Source organism: Protobothrops mucrosquamatus, unplaced genomic scaffold (genome assembly GCF_001527695.2).
Source record: "Protobothrops mucrosquamatus isolate PMUCROS unplaced genomic scaffold, P.Mucros_1.0 scaffold_87, whole genome shotgun sequence".
In the NCBI taxonomy this organism is placed as follows: Eukaryota; Metazoa; Chordata; class Lepidosauria; order Squamata; family Viperidae; genus Protobothrops; species Protobothrops mucrosquamatus.
In genome coordinates, this window is record NW_015386163.1 from 201,860 (window position 1) to 219,781 (window position 17,922).

At 37.7% G+C, this 17,922-nt stretch overlaps 1 protein-coding gene across 1 annotated transcript in view; it reads right to left on the reverse strand.

Moving 5' to 3' along the window:
* NEB (nebulin) overlaps positions 1–17,922 on the reverse strand; it is a 221,727-nt gene that overhangs the window by 193,469 nt on the left and 10,336 nt on the right. The window contains exons 4-17 of the mRNA XM_015814350.1: positions 15,895–15,933; positions 13,389–13,667; positions 12,145–12,252; positions 11,307–11,411; positions 9,312–9,416; positions 9,105–9,209; positions 7,949–8,053; positions 5,119–5,220; positions 4,868–4,975; positions 3,544–3,660; positions 2,858–2,959; positions 2,665–2,772; positions 2,485–2,589; positions 372–470 (exon numbers count right to left, since the gene is read on the reverse strand). Of these exons, the coding sequence (XP_015669836.1) occupies positions 372–470; positions 2,485–2,589; positions 2,665–2,772; positions 2,858–2,959; positions 3,544–3,660; positions 4,868–4,975; positions 5,119–5,220; positions 7,949–8,053; positions 9,105–9,209; positions 9,312–9,416; positions 11,307–11,411; positions 12,145–12,252; positions 13,389–13,667; positions 15,895–15,933 (1,587 nt within the window). The remainder of the gene's footprint in view (positions 1–371; positions 471–2,484; positions 2,590–2,664; positions 2,773–2,857; positions 2,960–3,543; positions 3,661–4,867; positions 4,976–5,118; positions 5,221–7,948; positions 8,054–9,104; positions 9,210–9,311; positions 9,417–11,306; positions 11,412–12,144; positions 12,253–13,388; positions 13,668–15,894; positions 15,934–17,922) is intronic.

The window sequence follows — 17,922 nt, forward strand, 5'->3', positions numbered from 1 at the left end:
TTAAATTATAAAGGCCTTATAATAATATTTTATTTTAATTAACTTTTTAACGTTAGTATTTTTGTAGTTATGTACTTATTTTTAAAAAGGCTGTAAGCCGCCCTGAGTCCGCAGGGAGAAGGGCGGGGTAGAAATTTAAATAATAAATTAAATAATAATAAATAAATAATAAATAAATTCAATAGGCAATAATCTACTATATAATGCTTCAATAAACAGAATATATACGTTTCTTGGTCAACCATGGGTTGTTCATTTGCCCTTTTCATTGTTAAATATGCAGCATTATGACTGGAAACATTTTATCACATAAAGCTTCATGAAGTATAAAACCAGACAGGAACTTATTCTTTAACTTGCAGGTCACTTACATCGCTTAACTGCTTGGTATTAATCTGTGCTTGTACCAAAACAGGAGAATCCACCGCCTGAGTGAACTTAATCTGATCTGGAGGCTTCTTATAGACAACCTGGGTGAAGTGAAAGCAAAGCATAATGAACATTTAGGCTGCAGTACTGCGGTCTTCATGGTATGTTTTGTATCTGGAATGATAGCAGATTTTAATACAGTATATCTGTTGCATCTAGAATACGTTCTCTCAACACACATTAAGATTAATTAAGGGCAGAAATAACAGTGGGAGGGAATCAGTGCTCTTTGTCTTGGGGACCACTTCTGAATCCGTTTCATTATCCAGGCAGATAACGACTGCCAAACCAGAAGCTAGCCAGAGGTTTGCTAGCCAGATGTTTATAATTCTGGTATAACAAGGTATGTCATGTACAAATGCCCCATTTCTAGCTATAGTTAAGGCATCTTACCTTTTTTGCAAACTCAGCCATAGCTTTTGGCAGTGGCTTGGTCTCCAAGCTTGTTTCAATTTAGTTTCTGAACGTTTTGTTACCAGGCTAGATATCATCATCAGCCATGGCTTATTTTGCAGGGTACAATAAGCTCTACCATGGTAAGGCTAAGGCTATTGTGCAAATAGAAATATGCTACACATACAGTAGCATGAGCTAAATCGAAATGGATTACAAGTCATCCTCAACTTACAACAGTTCATTCAGTGACTGTTCAAAGTTACAATGGCACTGAAAAAAAGTGACTTAGGACCACTTGTCACACTTAGGACCTTTTGTAGCATCCCCATGATCATGTGATCAAAATTCAAATCCTTGGCAACTGGTTGTTCATATTTATGACAGTTCCTGTGTCCCTTTTTGCAACCTTCTGACAAGCAAAATCAATGGGGAAGCCAGATTCACTTAACAATCATGTTAGTAATTTATCAGCTGCAGAGCTTCACTTAACAAATGTTGCAATAAAGGTCGTAAAATAGGGCAAAACCCACTTAACAAATGTCTCACTTAACAACAGAAATTTTGGGCTCAATTGTAGTCCTAAGTCAAGGACTATCTGTTATTTCCTGCAATTCTGAAAGCTTTCAGCCTATTATAGTCACGGAAAGATCAAAAGATATGACACGCTCAATTAAGGAGATGTTGAATAACTGTGACTTATTTACTATTCAGTAATGTGAACTATTCTTGATCCAGCCCACACAGATTGTCACTTAAGTGTGTTTGTGAGTGAGTGCACACAGTATTAAAGATGATTATTTCCATCACCAGGTCCAATTCTACAGAAAGTGAATTTAATTTATATAAGGTTTTGCTTGAGAAATTATGCATGTGATCCAAACACATGTTAACCACTAGATGTCATGAGCTTCCTATAAATTAATATGATGATGTAAGATGTTAGAATGATACCACTTGAGGACAAACTACACATTACATGCAAATGAACTTTTTTTTTAAATTAATACAAAGCAACCTCTGCAGGTTGCAGTTTTTAGCTAAGACCAAGCAGATAGCATAGGCTATAAAGAGTTCGATTCAATGTTTTTTTTTCTCATTTCTCTCCTTTATTCAAAATCCCAGTTCTTCAGTATGCCTGTTGGAATAATGGGACTCAGTGATGTGATCCTAAGTCAACATAGACCAAGACTCTTAAATAGAAAGCAGAATAAATATTTCAATAGAAGATAGCTTTTTTCCACTTCTGTGAAATATTTGAAAAAACACGACTCAACCAGTAGTCAGATTTACAGTTAAGGGGTCCTTGGTGCTCTCTGAGCTTGCTTGTTTTCTGGCAGACGTTTCATTACCCAAACTAGGTAACATCATCAGTGCTAGCCCTGATGATGTTACCTAGTTTGGATAATGAAATGTCTTCCAGAAAACAAGCAAGCTCAGAGAGCGCCAGGGACCCCTCATTTCAACCCTGAGCTACAAATAGTCGGATTTATGTCTGTGTTTTCTTATGCAGGTGCAGTATTTGTCTATCTTCAAAACTCATTTTATCATTTGGCCATTCAAATTGCTTTAAACAAGTTTCAAAAGGCACGCTTCCCCCCCCTCCCCCACATCTGAGGTTCTGAGCCATACACAAATACAAGATTTCACAGCAGCTCTTACGTCTTTGCACTTGTCCAGCTTCCTCTGGACTTCATATTCTGGAGTCAAAGTCTGGGGGAAGTAGCAGTTACCCTTTTCTTCTTCGTAGTCGGCTTTGTAGTTTTTCTAGAGAAACAATAAGGGATCAGTAACCGTAACAAATCAGCGAAGCCAGATTGGGGAGATAGAACTCATACTCACGTCGCTCGTCATAGCGCCAACCTTCATGCAATGTATCTGATAGGGGTCCTCATGGCTGCCTATGTACCGGCCCAAGACATTGGCTATGTAAGGCTCTTTGTATTTGATCTGGAAAAGAATGCCAGCAGTTTTTTACAAGAAACTGCACAACTTTCTCTGGGACACGTTAAAGAACTACTTCTATCACACTTACATCACTAAAGTCTTTCAGGACATTGTCGATTTTGTACTTTGGAGTCTCACAGTAGTTAATACTTTTCGCTTTGGCTTTCTCGTAGGCGTCCTTATATAATCTCTGCCAGAAAAAAAAAAGAAAAAAGAATATAAAGTATTACAGAAGTATTAGCGTAAGGGGAACCCAGAAAAAAAAAAACTCGTCTGCTGATTATGATGCCATCAAACCTGTGCTGTCTTCAAAAATGAAGCAAGCAGGTCTAGAATACAAATCTTTATTGTTCATTGTTTATCTTATCCAAGTTATGAACACTGTGAAAGCAAAGCCTTTCTGGATCAAATGTGAAAAAAGGAACATTCTACTCAAAGGATGTTTTATAGTCTACACCAGGGGTAGTCAACCTTGGCTCTTTTATGACTTGTGGACTTCAACTCCCAGAATTCCTGAGCCAGCACAGCTGTGCTGGCTCAGGAATTCTGGGAGTTGAAGTCCACAAACCATAAAAGAGCCAAGGTTGACTACCCCTGGTCTACACTGATCTAACCAATTTGCTGATTAAATTTTGCATTCTCATAACAAGACAAGAGGTTACCCAACAAACCTATTACAGTAATTTTAATTTTAATTTTAAATAACAAATAATGATGAATTGTTGAAACTCTGTTTTGTCAAATCCATCCCTGGAAAACAAATTGCATACTTACATCATTTACATTATTTGCAACAGCTTTTAGATGCCTGAGCATCGGATTCTCAGTTGCTGGAAGTACGTTATAATCTGCTGAACCTTTGGCTTTTTCATAATCTTCCTTGTATTTCACCTAGAAGAATTAAGGGAAAAGATTTTAATGCGTTTTCCAATTTTACAATATCATTTTGTAACCTTTTAATTTGGGCTTTTCACTCAAAGATTTTTTTTAAAAAAACATTGGAAACATTCATATACTATTCTAAATCAAACACATTTGAGGCTCTTAAGAGATGCCATCTCGTCAATTAGGAAAACAGGTTCAACTGGAAAATGCTATTTGTACCTCGTACTTGGCAATTGTTCCATAGTCAAAAAAAAAAAGCCATTGCTGATAAGCTTATGAAATATAACTGGAATGTATTGTGCTTTCGAGGGTTACAGCAAGTATCTTTTTTGTTAGCAAAATACCTTTTCAACTTCTATTATCTCTTCTGCTAAACGTGTATTACTAAATCTGAGAAAGATAGCAATGCATTCAAAAATGAAGTGAAGGACATTGCGTTCTCATCAGCTTGGATCCAAGTCTATTTGTTAGCACAGTTATACTATTGGGGGACACGCACAGACACACACAGATAGACACACACACCAGCAGAAAAAAGGAAGATAATTTTCATCATTTCCCATATGGCCTCTTTTGCCTCCTAGAAAAGTAGGGTTGTCACTAAAGTGGAAAACAGAAATCAATGAAAGTTCTCTCTTCCACCAACAAAAGTTTCCACTGGATCACCAACATAAGGAACAAAGGAATTCAGTTTTTGCAGAATTCCCTTGTTAAGCTAAAATTTTCTTGAACAATGTCAAAACCTAACAGATGCACCCAAGTCTGACTTAATGGTGCTACACATTAAACTTTCCTTGAGCACCATAATGAGATGAGGCTGCACAATATATATAATACCAGCTGTATAAATGAGCGGGTCAAAAAGAGTACAATTCCAGCTGTGACCATATGAACAAAGACCCATGTGTTAATGTACATATGTTAATGTCACAAGCACACACAGGGGCTTTGTTCAGTGCCATCTTCACTTCTTGACCCCTCCGGCATTGCTATCTATGATACATTTTCAATTTAGACAGAAATGCCTTCCTTCCAACTCAACTCATGTGAGATGACTAAAAGCTTTGAACAAGCCCTATTTTGGATGGGATTTTCTTTGCATGTAAAATGAAATGATCAGAAGATTCCAAGCACATTATGAGTCGCAGCATTGCCTGGTCTCTCCAATGGGCTCAATTTAAACACATAGCTATAGCTAGACTTATTCCCATACCTTACTGGCAGCAACTCCAGCACACTTATTAACTGCATACTCTGGTGTTTCTGTCTGCATGAAGTAGATTTGGTCTTTCTTAGATTCCCAGTCTTCCTGATATTTTCTCTGCAAACGGCAGAAAGTGCAAGAATGTAGTACAGCTCAAAATTGGAATTTTATTAGAAAGGCAAGCAGTCACTATAAAATAGGGGAAGAGAGAAAGGGAGAAAAAAGCAAACACAAAATGGCATTTTGATATTCCTTCTTACTGGGCTCAAGTTGTCAGAGTTCATTTTGGCAACTGCAACATCATAGCATGGTGTTTGGCTCCATTTGCCCTTCTTCTTGTTATAGTCTTCGTGATAGTTGTGCTATAACAAACAAGATATAAATATTGGACTTTAGATAAACTACTTAAGAAAAAGAAATATATTAAAATAGATTTGCTTTCCAGCTGAAAGTAAACTATTGCACTTTAGTTTTTAGACTCTTCTATTTTAAAAATGTTTGAATAAAAAGTAATTGCTCTATAACTTTCAAAAACATTCTCAGAAGAATAGAATAGAATAGAATAGAATAGAATAGAATAGAATAGAATAGAATAGAATAGAATAGAATAGAATAGAATAGAATAGAATAGAATGGCGTGGTGGCCTAGAGGTGAAGACGCTCGCTCCCACTCAGAAGGTTGAGAATTCAATCCTAGGTAGTAGCAGATATTTCTCTCCTGGGGAACAAAAAGAAATATCTACTGTGAACTCTGTATGGTGTCAGGAAGGGCATCTGGCCAGTAAACACTCAGCTCCATCCAGTTGCCCTGACTCTACCCTGAATTAAGGAATTACAGGTTCATAAAAAGGGAGAAAAATGGAATGGAATGGAATGGAATGGAATAGAATAGAATAGAATAGAATAGAATAGAATAGAATAGAATAGAATAGAATAGAATAGAATAGAATAGAATAGAATAACTTTATTTCACCAAGTGTGATTAGACACAAAAGGAATTTGTCTCCAGAGCAGAAGCTCTCAGTGTATCCATTATGGAAAATCTTCCTAGAGAAATCAATCTGGTGCCTATCTCCTACTTGCTTTCTGATGTCAAATATAACTAATGCGGCGGGGGAAAGGTCACATAGCATACCATTAAAAATATAGCACTGAATTTAGTAAGTTTAAATTTATGATTGGGTAATACATTATGAATACATTAATAATGAATAAAATCTAAATATATCTAAATATCAGGTTTATGAGTCATGTTTCATGGATCTCATTGTGTTAAATGCCTATTTCTCGCCCGTCAATTTTTTATTTTTTTTTTAAATCTTATCAGGCATTATTTTACATGGAATGAGAAAAGATTTATCTAAAATTAGAAAGGGGGATTTATTTCAGCCGCACCAAAAAAAAGTGTCTTTAAAGGCTCTTTTTATAAATGAATTACTCTAGTTCAAACACAAACAAAAATTAGTTACACAAAATGTGCCAGGAAAAATTTCAACAATTAAAAGTACAAGAAATACCTAGCCCAAGAAATACCTAGCCCAAAGTATAAAGGCCACCCCCCCAAAAAAAACCCCAAGGATGTTGTCCTATTAAACAAATCTAAGATAAGGTATACACAAATGATAACTTGCTAAACTGATTCTATATGTGTAAATTTCCACATGAAGAAAAATATGAAAGAAACAATGCTTAAACCATTGGAGCAGCTGCCATCTTAGAATGGATGGGAAACAAGAATTAAGAATGCCGAACCTCAAGCGACTCATTGAAAGCACCTTTTAGCAAGATCCATGGCTAAATTTTGGGAAGTTCTTTCTTCATAAGCAAAAATGAACTTCTGAACTTACACAATACATTGCAATGGGTGACAAAAGTATTCAACTCGCTGCTGTCCATTGCTCCGATGTTAACCCCTTTACCTCTGTTCTCAGCCACTAGAAAGGTGGAGCTGTGAAGTAGTTGCCAGGGACAGTAGGCTAAAAACACCATTCTTGGTTTTCCACAGTAGAAAGACCTCTTGAACAGTCTGTGGAATCCGGGGCAGCCTCATACTTGTTATCTGGACTACATAGATGTTCTACTTGTTATCTGGACTACATAGATGTTCTAATAAATGATCCAGTATATTGTAGGTCAGCCCCAATAGATAGATCAGACCAGCAAATCAACTCCACAGGAAGGAATTGACATCTCAATACTCTAATTGAGATTGGCTATAATAACAGGGTCTTGCAAGTCTGATTGTGATCTTCCTCCTCCTCCTCCTTCTCCACCACCACCACCACCACCACCACCACCAGTGAATTAGGGAGTTATCTCCTTGAGCTTCATCCAAACATTATTTTGCTTTTCTGGACTTTAAAAAAAAAATCAGCTCCTCTTGCTTCTGTAACAGTTCCTGCATTTTCCATTAAGGTCAACTTCCTTACTCCACACAACACAGTAAAATCTCAGCTTTGGCCATCCAGCCAATTCTAACATAAATTTATAAGTCACCACAAGACTGCAAGGTTGTAGGCAGGATTGCCTCTTTTTGTAAAGTTTACACACACATCCTTAAGTTCTTCATTGGGGCCTTTATGACAGGTTCCTGCCACACTTATATTTCAGTGGTGGGTCTTAAATCATAGAACAGCTTCCTGCTGAATTTAAGTCGGGTCAATTTATTTCTTTGTTATTGGTTTGTTAAATGTATATGACGCCCATCTCCACGAAAAGGAAACTCGATCCGTGTTATGATTTAAGAGCAGGCTTTAAAATAACTCTAAATTGGATTCTATTGTATTCAGAAAATTAAAAGTTACCTAGAGATGGAAAGAAAGTGAGCAAAATATGAAATTATCAGTCAACCAATAATAAGCTATGGATTGGTTGGTTGGCTGATTTTCTTTATGCTAACACAGGTGGAAAGATAGAATGGGAAAGAGAAGCATTATTGCAAAATGGTTGGGATAGCAAGGTGCAAGATTCACCTGTAAAGGGCACTGATATTTTCCCCCTCCTTGTAAGATATTTTAGAGATCCTTGATGACTGTCCTGCTCTAAGCTCAGGTGAATGTATTATAATTAATTCTGTCACAAAATACTCACGTCACTGAGCTGTCGAGTAACTTTCTTGGCAAGCTCCACATCAGGGGGGTCAGGCACAGAAGTGTATTTCGATTTCTGCTCAGCGTGTCCTTTTTTGTAAACAATCTGAAATCATCAGGAAAAAGAGGCCTGGTTATTTAAACAAGCATATTTATTCTTGCAACCTGTCTCAATGCGAGTTAATTTTCATGGAAGCAAAATATACAGTACCTCTGTTAATTTAGCATAGTTATTTTAGGATTTTATGCCAGGAATAAAACAAGATAATCAGAGGAAGCAATTGTTTCGTTGCTTGGCTTTAGGCATGCTAGGTGGTAAAATTTACTCTTTACCACAACAAAGTAGCCATCTTTATAGAAGTTAATAAATTAAGAGCTAGTGTGGCAAGTTTCTACTGCACCATTTATTTTAATGCGCCCTTTATTTTAATGGCTCTGGTATTGGTTGGATTAGAGAATAATACTTTCCCAAATTGGAACATTATTGCCTTCGTTCCTTTGAATCAGACTCAGTTCTTAATAAGTATAATCTTTTAGTTTTCTTGGCAGCATGGAGAAATGATTTGCTATTGTCTTCATTCCAGTTTTTTTGATTTTTGTCTAACCTACAGTTCAAGTCCTAACCCAGGTCCAACCCTGCTAGGCTTTTGAGATCACCCAATGTCAACGAGGTGCTGCCACAGATTTCTTCTCCATCACCTTCAATGCACCATCCATCCCATTCCAGTGCCCCTTCTATTGCTGTGACATTACTGTGCCAAAGGGCAAGACAAATGTGCCTCATACGGCCTTCTATCTCATTCTTGCAAAAGCCCTTTCAAGATTATCCAGCTTCTAGACATTGTTCACCCACTAAACATACTGATTTAAATCTAGATTCTTCTAATCCAACACTCTTAACTATTAGCTATGTCATGCTTGGGTGCCCTTTCCTATGGAGATTCTCAATCATCCAGGTCATGATTGTCCCAAAGGTGCTTTTCCAAAAAGCAACTGGACTTTCTTGGTTTTTGTTGAAAACATTTTTGCTTCTTCTTGGATGAGAAGTAAAACGTTTCCCAAGAAAGTCCAGTGTCCTTTTGGGAAAGCATCTTTGGATGCCCTTTCCCAATTACCCAGGTCCAGAACCAATGACCAGTCAGGATTTTGATACTTACATCACTGAGGGCCTTTTGTGCCTTTGCAACTCTCCTAAGTTCAGGACTGTCATCATAAGGATAGAAGAGGGATTTGTCTGCTTCCCACTCTTCAACGTAAGGTTTCTGAGGAAAAAGTAACCACAAAACTCATTGGACCCAGGCAGGAAAGAAGCACCAGATAAACAGAAAAGGATCACACATTCTCCTAACCAGAAGTAGACCTACCTTACTGAACAAGGCTGTATTTTTTATAGCGTGAACAAGCTCAGGAGCATCAGGAGGAAGCAGGTACTTTTCCTTATTTTCTTCCCAGTTCTGTTTGTATAAAACCTATAAGGACAAAAACAAAAAATACTGCATTGGTTGCAAGAACTGTAAAGGAGCTTCTCTTTTACGTCCAATTCTTCATAAAGTCTAACAATAGTCAAATTCACTTGCTAGGATGGTTGCCGATCCCACTCTTTCCTATACTGCTTCTGAACACCTCAGTGTTCCTTGACGTCTTTTATACATAATTGCCTAGCCTTGATTCTTCAAAATTATTGTTTAAACACACATAACAAAGTCAAATTTCTACTGTGTTAAGCTGTTCTGTGAACGTATGCAGCCTCAAAAGGCAAATTTACTGTATTCATTCACCTAACTGAACAAATGAGAATTTGCTAGAATCTTCTTTTTTTAAATCAATCTTCTTTTTTTAAATCATCTCTCTGTGGTTTCCAATAATAATCAGATGAGTCATATCTCCAGTGTCCAATCTGATGACCAAGGTTGTTGACTGTGTCCTTGCTTCATTTTGTAGGAAACGGAAGAATGCTTTGGTCACCATAGTTGATTTCACAGTTTAATGCCAATCCAGAAGGACAGGAAGTGACCATACTGAGACAAAGCATAACATTTCAAGACAATCCCTTGTGTGAAATGTGTGGTTTATGCAATTTAGAATAGGGAGGATTAGCACAGGTGTTATCATAGTCTACACATAAATTGGACGTATCAGGCATATTAATTCCTTCAGAACTAAGCTGCATCATAGTAAAATTAAAGTTTCAGGGAGAAATAGAAGCACCAGTAGCTTCCTTGGAGACTGCATGGTAACTGATTCAGGCACGTATTTCACTGTCTGGGTAAATATTTCCTGGGGATTGAGGAGAATAAGGTATTCTTTTGCACTTCAAGCATTAAACTGAAATACACAATGTATTAGATTGCATCAGCTGAAAAACTGAACATCTGAATGTGATGCTGTCAGTGACTCCAAGCAAACCAGTTTTGCCAGGGGTAGGCAACCTTGGCTCTTTTATGACTCGTGGACTTCAACTCCCAGAATTCCTAAGCCAGCTCCATGAGTCATAAAAAAGCCAAGGTTGCCTACCCTTGGCCTAACCTCATTTAGCAGTTGCTAAATGAAACTACAACTATGCTTATAATCTTATTTCAGCTTTCCTTTGCTTTACAGACCTGCAAAGGTCAGAAAGAGAGGATTGGCCATACAGTTACTTTTTCATCACTATATCATCACTGCAGTGGTTGCTAAAAGAGACAGTCACTGAACAAGGACGACCTTTATAACTCAGCAGAAATGCATAAACTTCTTTTCCATTAGAAAGTTGGATGACAAGTGAAAAAGCACATATATTGTTGGTCTGTATTAGAAGGTTTCTCTCATAATTTATCCAGAAATAAAGTAAACCATTTGAGCTGCATAAGCATCACCTAGGGCAGTGGTGGCGAACCTATGGTACCTCTGCCAGAGGCAGCACTCGGAGCCCTCTCTGTGGGCACACGTGCCGTTGCCCCAGCCTCGCTTCCCCCACAACCCCCTCCTCTCCAGCAGCCCCCCTGAAGGAGAGTTGCCCCTGAGCGGGGCCCACGCGGGGCAGCGCAGCCAAGGACATGGCAGCAGGCAGCGTAGACAAGACTCTGCCCTCACACCCCATCGTGCACAGTTGATGCTGCAGAGCGCGGGCAGAGGGCATGACTGCCATAGCGCTGCTGGGCTGCCAGGGCAATCTGCGGCGGGCCCTGGAGGCAGTGAGTGGCCCTGCGGGCAGGTGGGGTGGGGATGGTGGGCGGGGCAGGAGTGGGGCAGGGGGTGGAGCGGGGGTGGGGCCAGTTTTTGGGCACTCGGTCTCTAAAAGGTTCGCCATCACTGACCTAGGGTTTCGGGGTTTTTTTCTTTACAATTCTCATTAATTTGTACATCACAGGATGACTTACCTTGCTGACTTGCTGAGAAACTTTTTTTGCATGCTCAATGTCCCTTGATTTTTCGTCCACGTGGCAGTCAGTTCGAGCTGCCTCCCCAGCCATGCGATACTTAACCTACAGAAAATACATACAGGCTATACAGTATAGAGAATTGTAGTAAATCATTGCTTTGAAGACAGAAAATGGAGCCAAAAGAAACTGAAATCAAATGATCATTTAATTCATGGGATTTCTTCAAGTTTTTTTAATATGCATTTAAAAAGAAAAGGGTACTAGCTTTTGGAAAAGCTCTTGTGGGGGGGGGCATATCCCAGGGTTTGGAGATGACTGGAAGGGTGTTCTTATGCTGAGACAGAATCCACCCATAAGGCCAGCCGTCAAGTGTGAAGAATCAAGACCACACAGTTCTAATCAAGCTAATTTATTGCTCATGCCTATACACAAGAATCTAGTCATCTAACAGTCACCACTAAATTAGTGCTAGATAAGGGCCAACAGAATTCAAGGGAGGCTGGACTTGGATCGCTTGTGGCAACCTAATGACTCCAAGCTGATTCCTCTCTTGACTCTGCCCCCAGTCTCTGCTGCTGCTTCTTCTCCTACACCAGCAGCTTTCATGCCTGCAGTATTTTTCAGTTAGTCAGGAACTGTAATTATAACCCACAGGTATGTAGTAAGAAGTCTCAGATTTCTGGCTTGAAGCGGAGTCTGCAGTTTCCTTTGCCAAGGATCCAGCAATATTTATATCCTAAAGTTCCAGATTGGCTTACTGTAATATTATGAGTGAGCTTCTGACTAAAATTAAAACGGTATCATCTAGTCATGGTTTCTTCTTCCTGATCCTTACCTCACTGAGCTGGTCCTGGACTTTCTTGATTCTCCGAAGTTCAGGAGTATCTGTTGTTATTCCACATGGTTTTCCTTTTTCTTTTTCAAATTTTTCCTTGTACTTTTTCTGGGAGCAGAGAAGACAGCAAAATGTAGAGCTATTTTTGGCATGTCAAAGTATTAGGGTTAAGAAGCCATGTAGAAATGCCTTTGCATTTCAAGCTTTAACGCATTTCTATAGGTGGGCGCATCCGAATTAGATAAACTGTTTCGATTTCAAATCCCACAGTTCCTTACAATTTGCCAAAAAGGCTTGATTGTAGGTAGTCCTCAACTTACAACAGTTCATTTAGTGACCATTTGAAGTGACAACAGCACTGAAAAAAGTGACTTATTATCATTTTTCACACTTATGACCGTTGCAGCATCACCATGGTCATGTGATCAAATCTCAGAGGCTTGGCAACTGACACATATTTATGACGGTTGCAGTGTCCCGGGGTCATGTGATCACCTTTTGCGACCTTCTGACAAGCAAAGTCAATGGGGAAGCCGGATTCACTTAACAATCATGTTACTCATTTAACAACGGCAGTGATTCACTTAACAACTATGGCAATAAAGATCATAAAATGGGGCAAAATTCACTTAACAAATGTCTCACTTAACAACAAAAAATTGGGGCTCAATTGTGGTCGTAAGTCAAGGACTACCAGTAATAGGAAAGAGACTCCATAAAATCTGGGGACATCAAATTGGTGTGTGAGTAGGGAGTGTGTATGTGCCTGCATATATACAAACATAGATATATCTCCATGCATAGTTGGATGAAAGTTTAATTTATATATAAATTGCATAATGTTCTGATTAAGGGACATTTTTTTTTCTCTAAACTTACGGCCCTACAGATCAGCTTTGGCTTTCTCTGAATATACTGAATTTATGCTCTGAGTACAAAACACATACACACGCTCACATGTAGATAAGGTGAATTAGGTTGTTTCATTTAATCAAAGAAGTTATGGTCTGAATAAAGAAAGAGTATAAACTTGAACTTTTTCAGACCATTATTCTAAATATTAAACTAAGCTTTGATTCTTTCTGACGAGCTTACTCTGAGATTAGGATTCCCAGCTCCCCCATATGCTACAGTAATTGACAACTTTTTATTTTAGGATCTTTTTTTAAAAAACAAATTGCTGAAACTCCTTAAAATGGGATTAAACTGCTTTGAATTTGAGAAGAAACAAATTTCTGACTCACCTCGCTGAAGAGCTTTTGCATTTTTGAACTGTGATCCAAGTAAGGTGTCAGAAACTTAGATGTATCCACTTTTTTCCGTACAACTTTTTTCCTGACAGGATGGGAGGCCTTGTGAGAAGTGTCTGTGGTTTCCGGAGGTTGTGTACGTGATGTTGTGGTTTCATAAGTATGCGTTCTTGTTTCTGAAGGATGCCTGCTTGTTTCTGAAGTATGTCTTGTTGTTACTGTCTGCGGTGTGGAGCCAGTTCTGTATGTGGTCTCAGTGTACTCAGTAATCACCTAAGAATTGGAAAGGTGTTTCAAATTTATCTCCCAACTTAGCATTCGTTTTAGAGCCTTTTAAGTTGATACCTTTGGAGTTAAAATTGTCTATATTCCTGATAATCTTTTGAAAATCAGTACAACTGAGATAGAGGACTTTGTTCGGAACTAGACTTTGACAATTTCTAAAGAGTTTTCAAAGTTAGTAATCTACACCCCACAATAGATTATATGAATGATTTATTTGGATAGCTTTTTCACCATACATCAGAGGTCCCCAACATTTGGGGCACCAAGGACCGGTTCCGTGGAGAGGGGTTTTTCCATGGATTGGAGAATGCATGGTTTTGTGTATTGCCTGCTTGTTCGTGTGCACCGGTTGCTGGCATGCTGCGGCCCAGTACCGGTCCATGGACCGGTGGTTGGGGGCCCCTGCCATACATCATTTCATATGTTTGTGCAATGTACAAAAGTACACATTTAAGTTGAGTCTTCACCTATCCTCAAGATAAATGGTGAAGGCAGAAAGTTTTGAAAATTAGGGAATAATGGAATAGTTGTAGAGACTATGCAAAGAATAGTTCATACTATTGTTTGTTTGATCTGTATGACTACTGAGAGACTACTAACTGAGTCATACAGATATTGTATTTAAGAATATCATATCCTGATATTCTTGAATTCAGGTTGGTCCATATAACATATTGCATCTATTTTTCTGAATTGAATCAGCCACAAGTTCTAATTAAAAAGTATATTAAAAGAATTGCCAGGAGTAATAAACAACAAATATTTAGAGTAAAATAATCTTACAGTATTTATCTTCAGGTTGCTAGTAACATTTATGGACAGAAAAATCTTGTTCCAAAGATGAACAAGAGGGACAATATGTGAATTATTGATGCAACTTGGACAAGAAACAAAAACAAGAAAATGACATTGGACATTCCAAAGTGAATTACATCAGACAAATGAATGGAATGAATGGATGAAAGGAATGTTTCCTTTTGAGATGGGATAGGTGTGTGAATCAGGAAGAAAAAAAAAAGCAAAATGAAAAAGCTGAAGGACAGGGGTCTACAAACCAAGTAGTAGTGTTACATTTTACAGTCCCATTACTATTGGAGCTATGAAACACACCAACAAAAGCTTGCAGGAATAAATATTCTGTACATCCATATTTACTCTCTTCTTAGCTGAGTTTTCAAGTTTTCACTTTCATTTAGCAACCTCTAAGAACTACTTTTTTCCCTTTATTTTCTGGTAGATGGCCAAGATTTCAAGAGCAGAGGTATATATATATATTTGATTGGCTTGAATGGTATGATTGGCCTAAAATGTGTATATACTGTATATACACACACATTTTAGGCCAATCATACCATTCAAGCCAATCAAAAATTAGTCACCAGTTTCAGTAGGATGCAGGTATCACTGTACATCTGCATCACCCAAAAGAAAATTAAGTGTTTTCAAAACATCTCAATTAGTACTTTACAAACCATTCAGCATGTGGACAAGGGAAAAAGTTCAGTGCAATTAAAGCTTGCTGCAAATTAAGGCAAATAAAGGTAGGAGTAGGAAATAGTAAGTTAACTAAAACAAGCCTTCAACTCTTGCTGGAGGAAAAAAAATCTGGATTTTCATTTATTTTTCCTTTCTTCTACAACAGTGTTTCTCAACCTTGATAATTTTAAGGCATGTGGACTTCAACTCCCAGAATTCCACAGCCAGCAATGCTGGCTGTGGAATTCTGGGAGTTGAAGTCCACATGCCTTAAAATTGTCAAGGATGAGAAACACTGTTCTACAACTTAAAAAAAAAAGAATATAGGAATCAGGCAGGCAGAAAGCCACTGAGCCTTATTATACCAAGCTACATCTTTCTCTACTGGGGAACCAGAGTCTCTCCCACCATTGAAAGAGATTGTTCCATTTATATAGATTAGGCATAGGTGCAGATGTTAACATCTACTGCGCCCCCTAACCCCAAAATTCATAAATCTATCCCTTACCATCAAAAAACTGCCCACCATTGCATTAAGAAGACACTCAAAGCAAGATCAACATTCTGTTATACACAGTAAGTTGTTGGTTGACTTTGTTCTTCTCAGAGGTTATTATTAGATTACTCAACTATGTAAAACAAATCTATTAAATTATTTTATATTATACACACACAAAATGTTGAAAAAGCATTAAATTCCACAAAATCAGACGTTTGGGCGTAAAACAGAGGCTTTTACCTCGTCTGGTTCACCCTCGACCTCCTCTTCTATGTAGTACTATAAACAAAGAAGAAACCTCATTATTTTTCACAAGGTCGTTCATAAAAACACATCTGTTTCTCTTGAGGCAAAGAATAAAATCTCAGTCTGAAGAATGAAGTGATTGGTAAGGATTTTCCATGGACAGTGCTCAAAGATTTAGCCGCTGGTAAGATCCACAGGCATTTTGTTCCATAAACACCAGCGGATTTGTGATTGCCAATCTCTCATAATACTTAATGCTGTTAAAAATGTTGTTTTTCCTTGTATCATAAAAACGTAGCTTTTAAATGTTGTATTAGATCCAATTCAAGAATTCCAAGACTTCACATCTCCTGCTTGCACTTAAGGAATTTTGGACACCCATTGGCTTGTTCATACGATAATCTTTTAAAAATCATGACTCAGCAGTGAGCGAATAGGATAAGTGAGTTCACCAGATCACTAGCCTAACCTAAAATCATGATCAAACTCACCCTTTCACTAAATGTACCATTTGGGTTATTAAGGAAGGGGAGATAATCCAAAAGATCATTCAAATACCAATGCAAAAAGCAGGTAAACCCACAATATTTCTAAAGTGATACATTTGCAACCCGCACTGACAATCTTGCATTTAATTGTTTTCTTGTGAAAATGGCATTGTCAGAGAACTAAGAAACTCTTTAACAGGGAAAAGATTTTATTCATCCGTGAATTCTTTTTAAATGAAATATTGTTATGCCCTAGGAACATTTGTCATGGACTAGTCATTTGAGTTTGCCATCCGACAGCTCTGGTAAAAGAAAGGCTTTAATAAAATGGCAACTTATGTATCAAAACATGATCATATTTTATTGGAATGACTGTTACACATTAAATATATATGTGTGTATATATTTCTTAATTGGGGCTCTGCAAAGCTGCAGTGAGATCACTCAAATGGATGATTCAAATTTTGTTTGAAATGATTCAAGCCAGAACTGAAACATAGCCAACAATCTTCCAGAATTTCCCTTGGATGTCTCAGAACTGTTTATGCTTCAGGGTGTATTATTATATTTAACTTCAAGAAAGAAGAATTTAAGAAGAAACCATGCCTGAACAAGAATTACTGGACAAAAAAAATCTTAGCGTCTTTCACTGCTCAGCAATCCAAAACAATCCTCTATCTGAAGGGGGGGAAAAACCTCTAATATGTCTGCATAATATGTGTGACTGACCAAATGGAATACAAGCTATCAATCACCTGTATCCAATCTCTGCGAAGCCACAAGGAATTGAATACTTTCTTGATTTTTCTGTCTGCCTGCTATATTTGATAAGCTGATTTAATTTTGTGTTAACACAACTGCCATAATTATACTGTACATAGCTATAGGTCTCAAACATGGATATTAACTCGTGTTTAGATTAGATTATATCTTACAAGTGTTGAGGGTTTTTTTTCTAGGCTATTTTCATGTTTTGAATTGGGTCCTGTTACTACTAAGAGGGGGGGTTGTATCAGGGCTGAACTACTGCTTCTTAGCATCTTAACTAAGATAAAGTTCAATATCACGACCAAACTCAAATTCCATAAAGAATTTTGGTGCCTATGGAATGATCCAGCTTCCAGAAGAGTACAAACAATATTCATTTCCCTTGATCTTCCAAAGAAAGCAAGATAAGAAACAAAGAACCTAGATGTGGAAGACAATTGTAAAGAGGGATTGTTTCAGAAGATTTTTTTTTAAAGTCCAGTTGATCACCTCAAATCAATATGCTCATTTGAACACAGGAAAGAAAGTGATATTATCAACCTTTATGTTTCATAATGAAACAAACAGTATTTATTTATTTTATTTATTTTATTAAATTTATATCCCGCCCTTCTCCTTGCGGACTCAGGGCGGCTAACAATCGGGTAAAAATACACAAATAACATTACAAATTTAAAAATTAGTTAAAAAGGAAATATTTAAATTTAATCTAATTAAAATATAATTAAAACCCCCTCTAAAAGTTTCCCCTAGGCCAGTCCCGCAA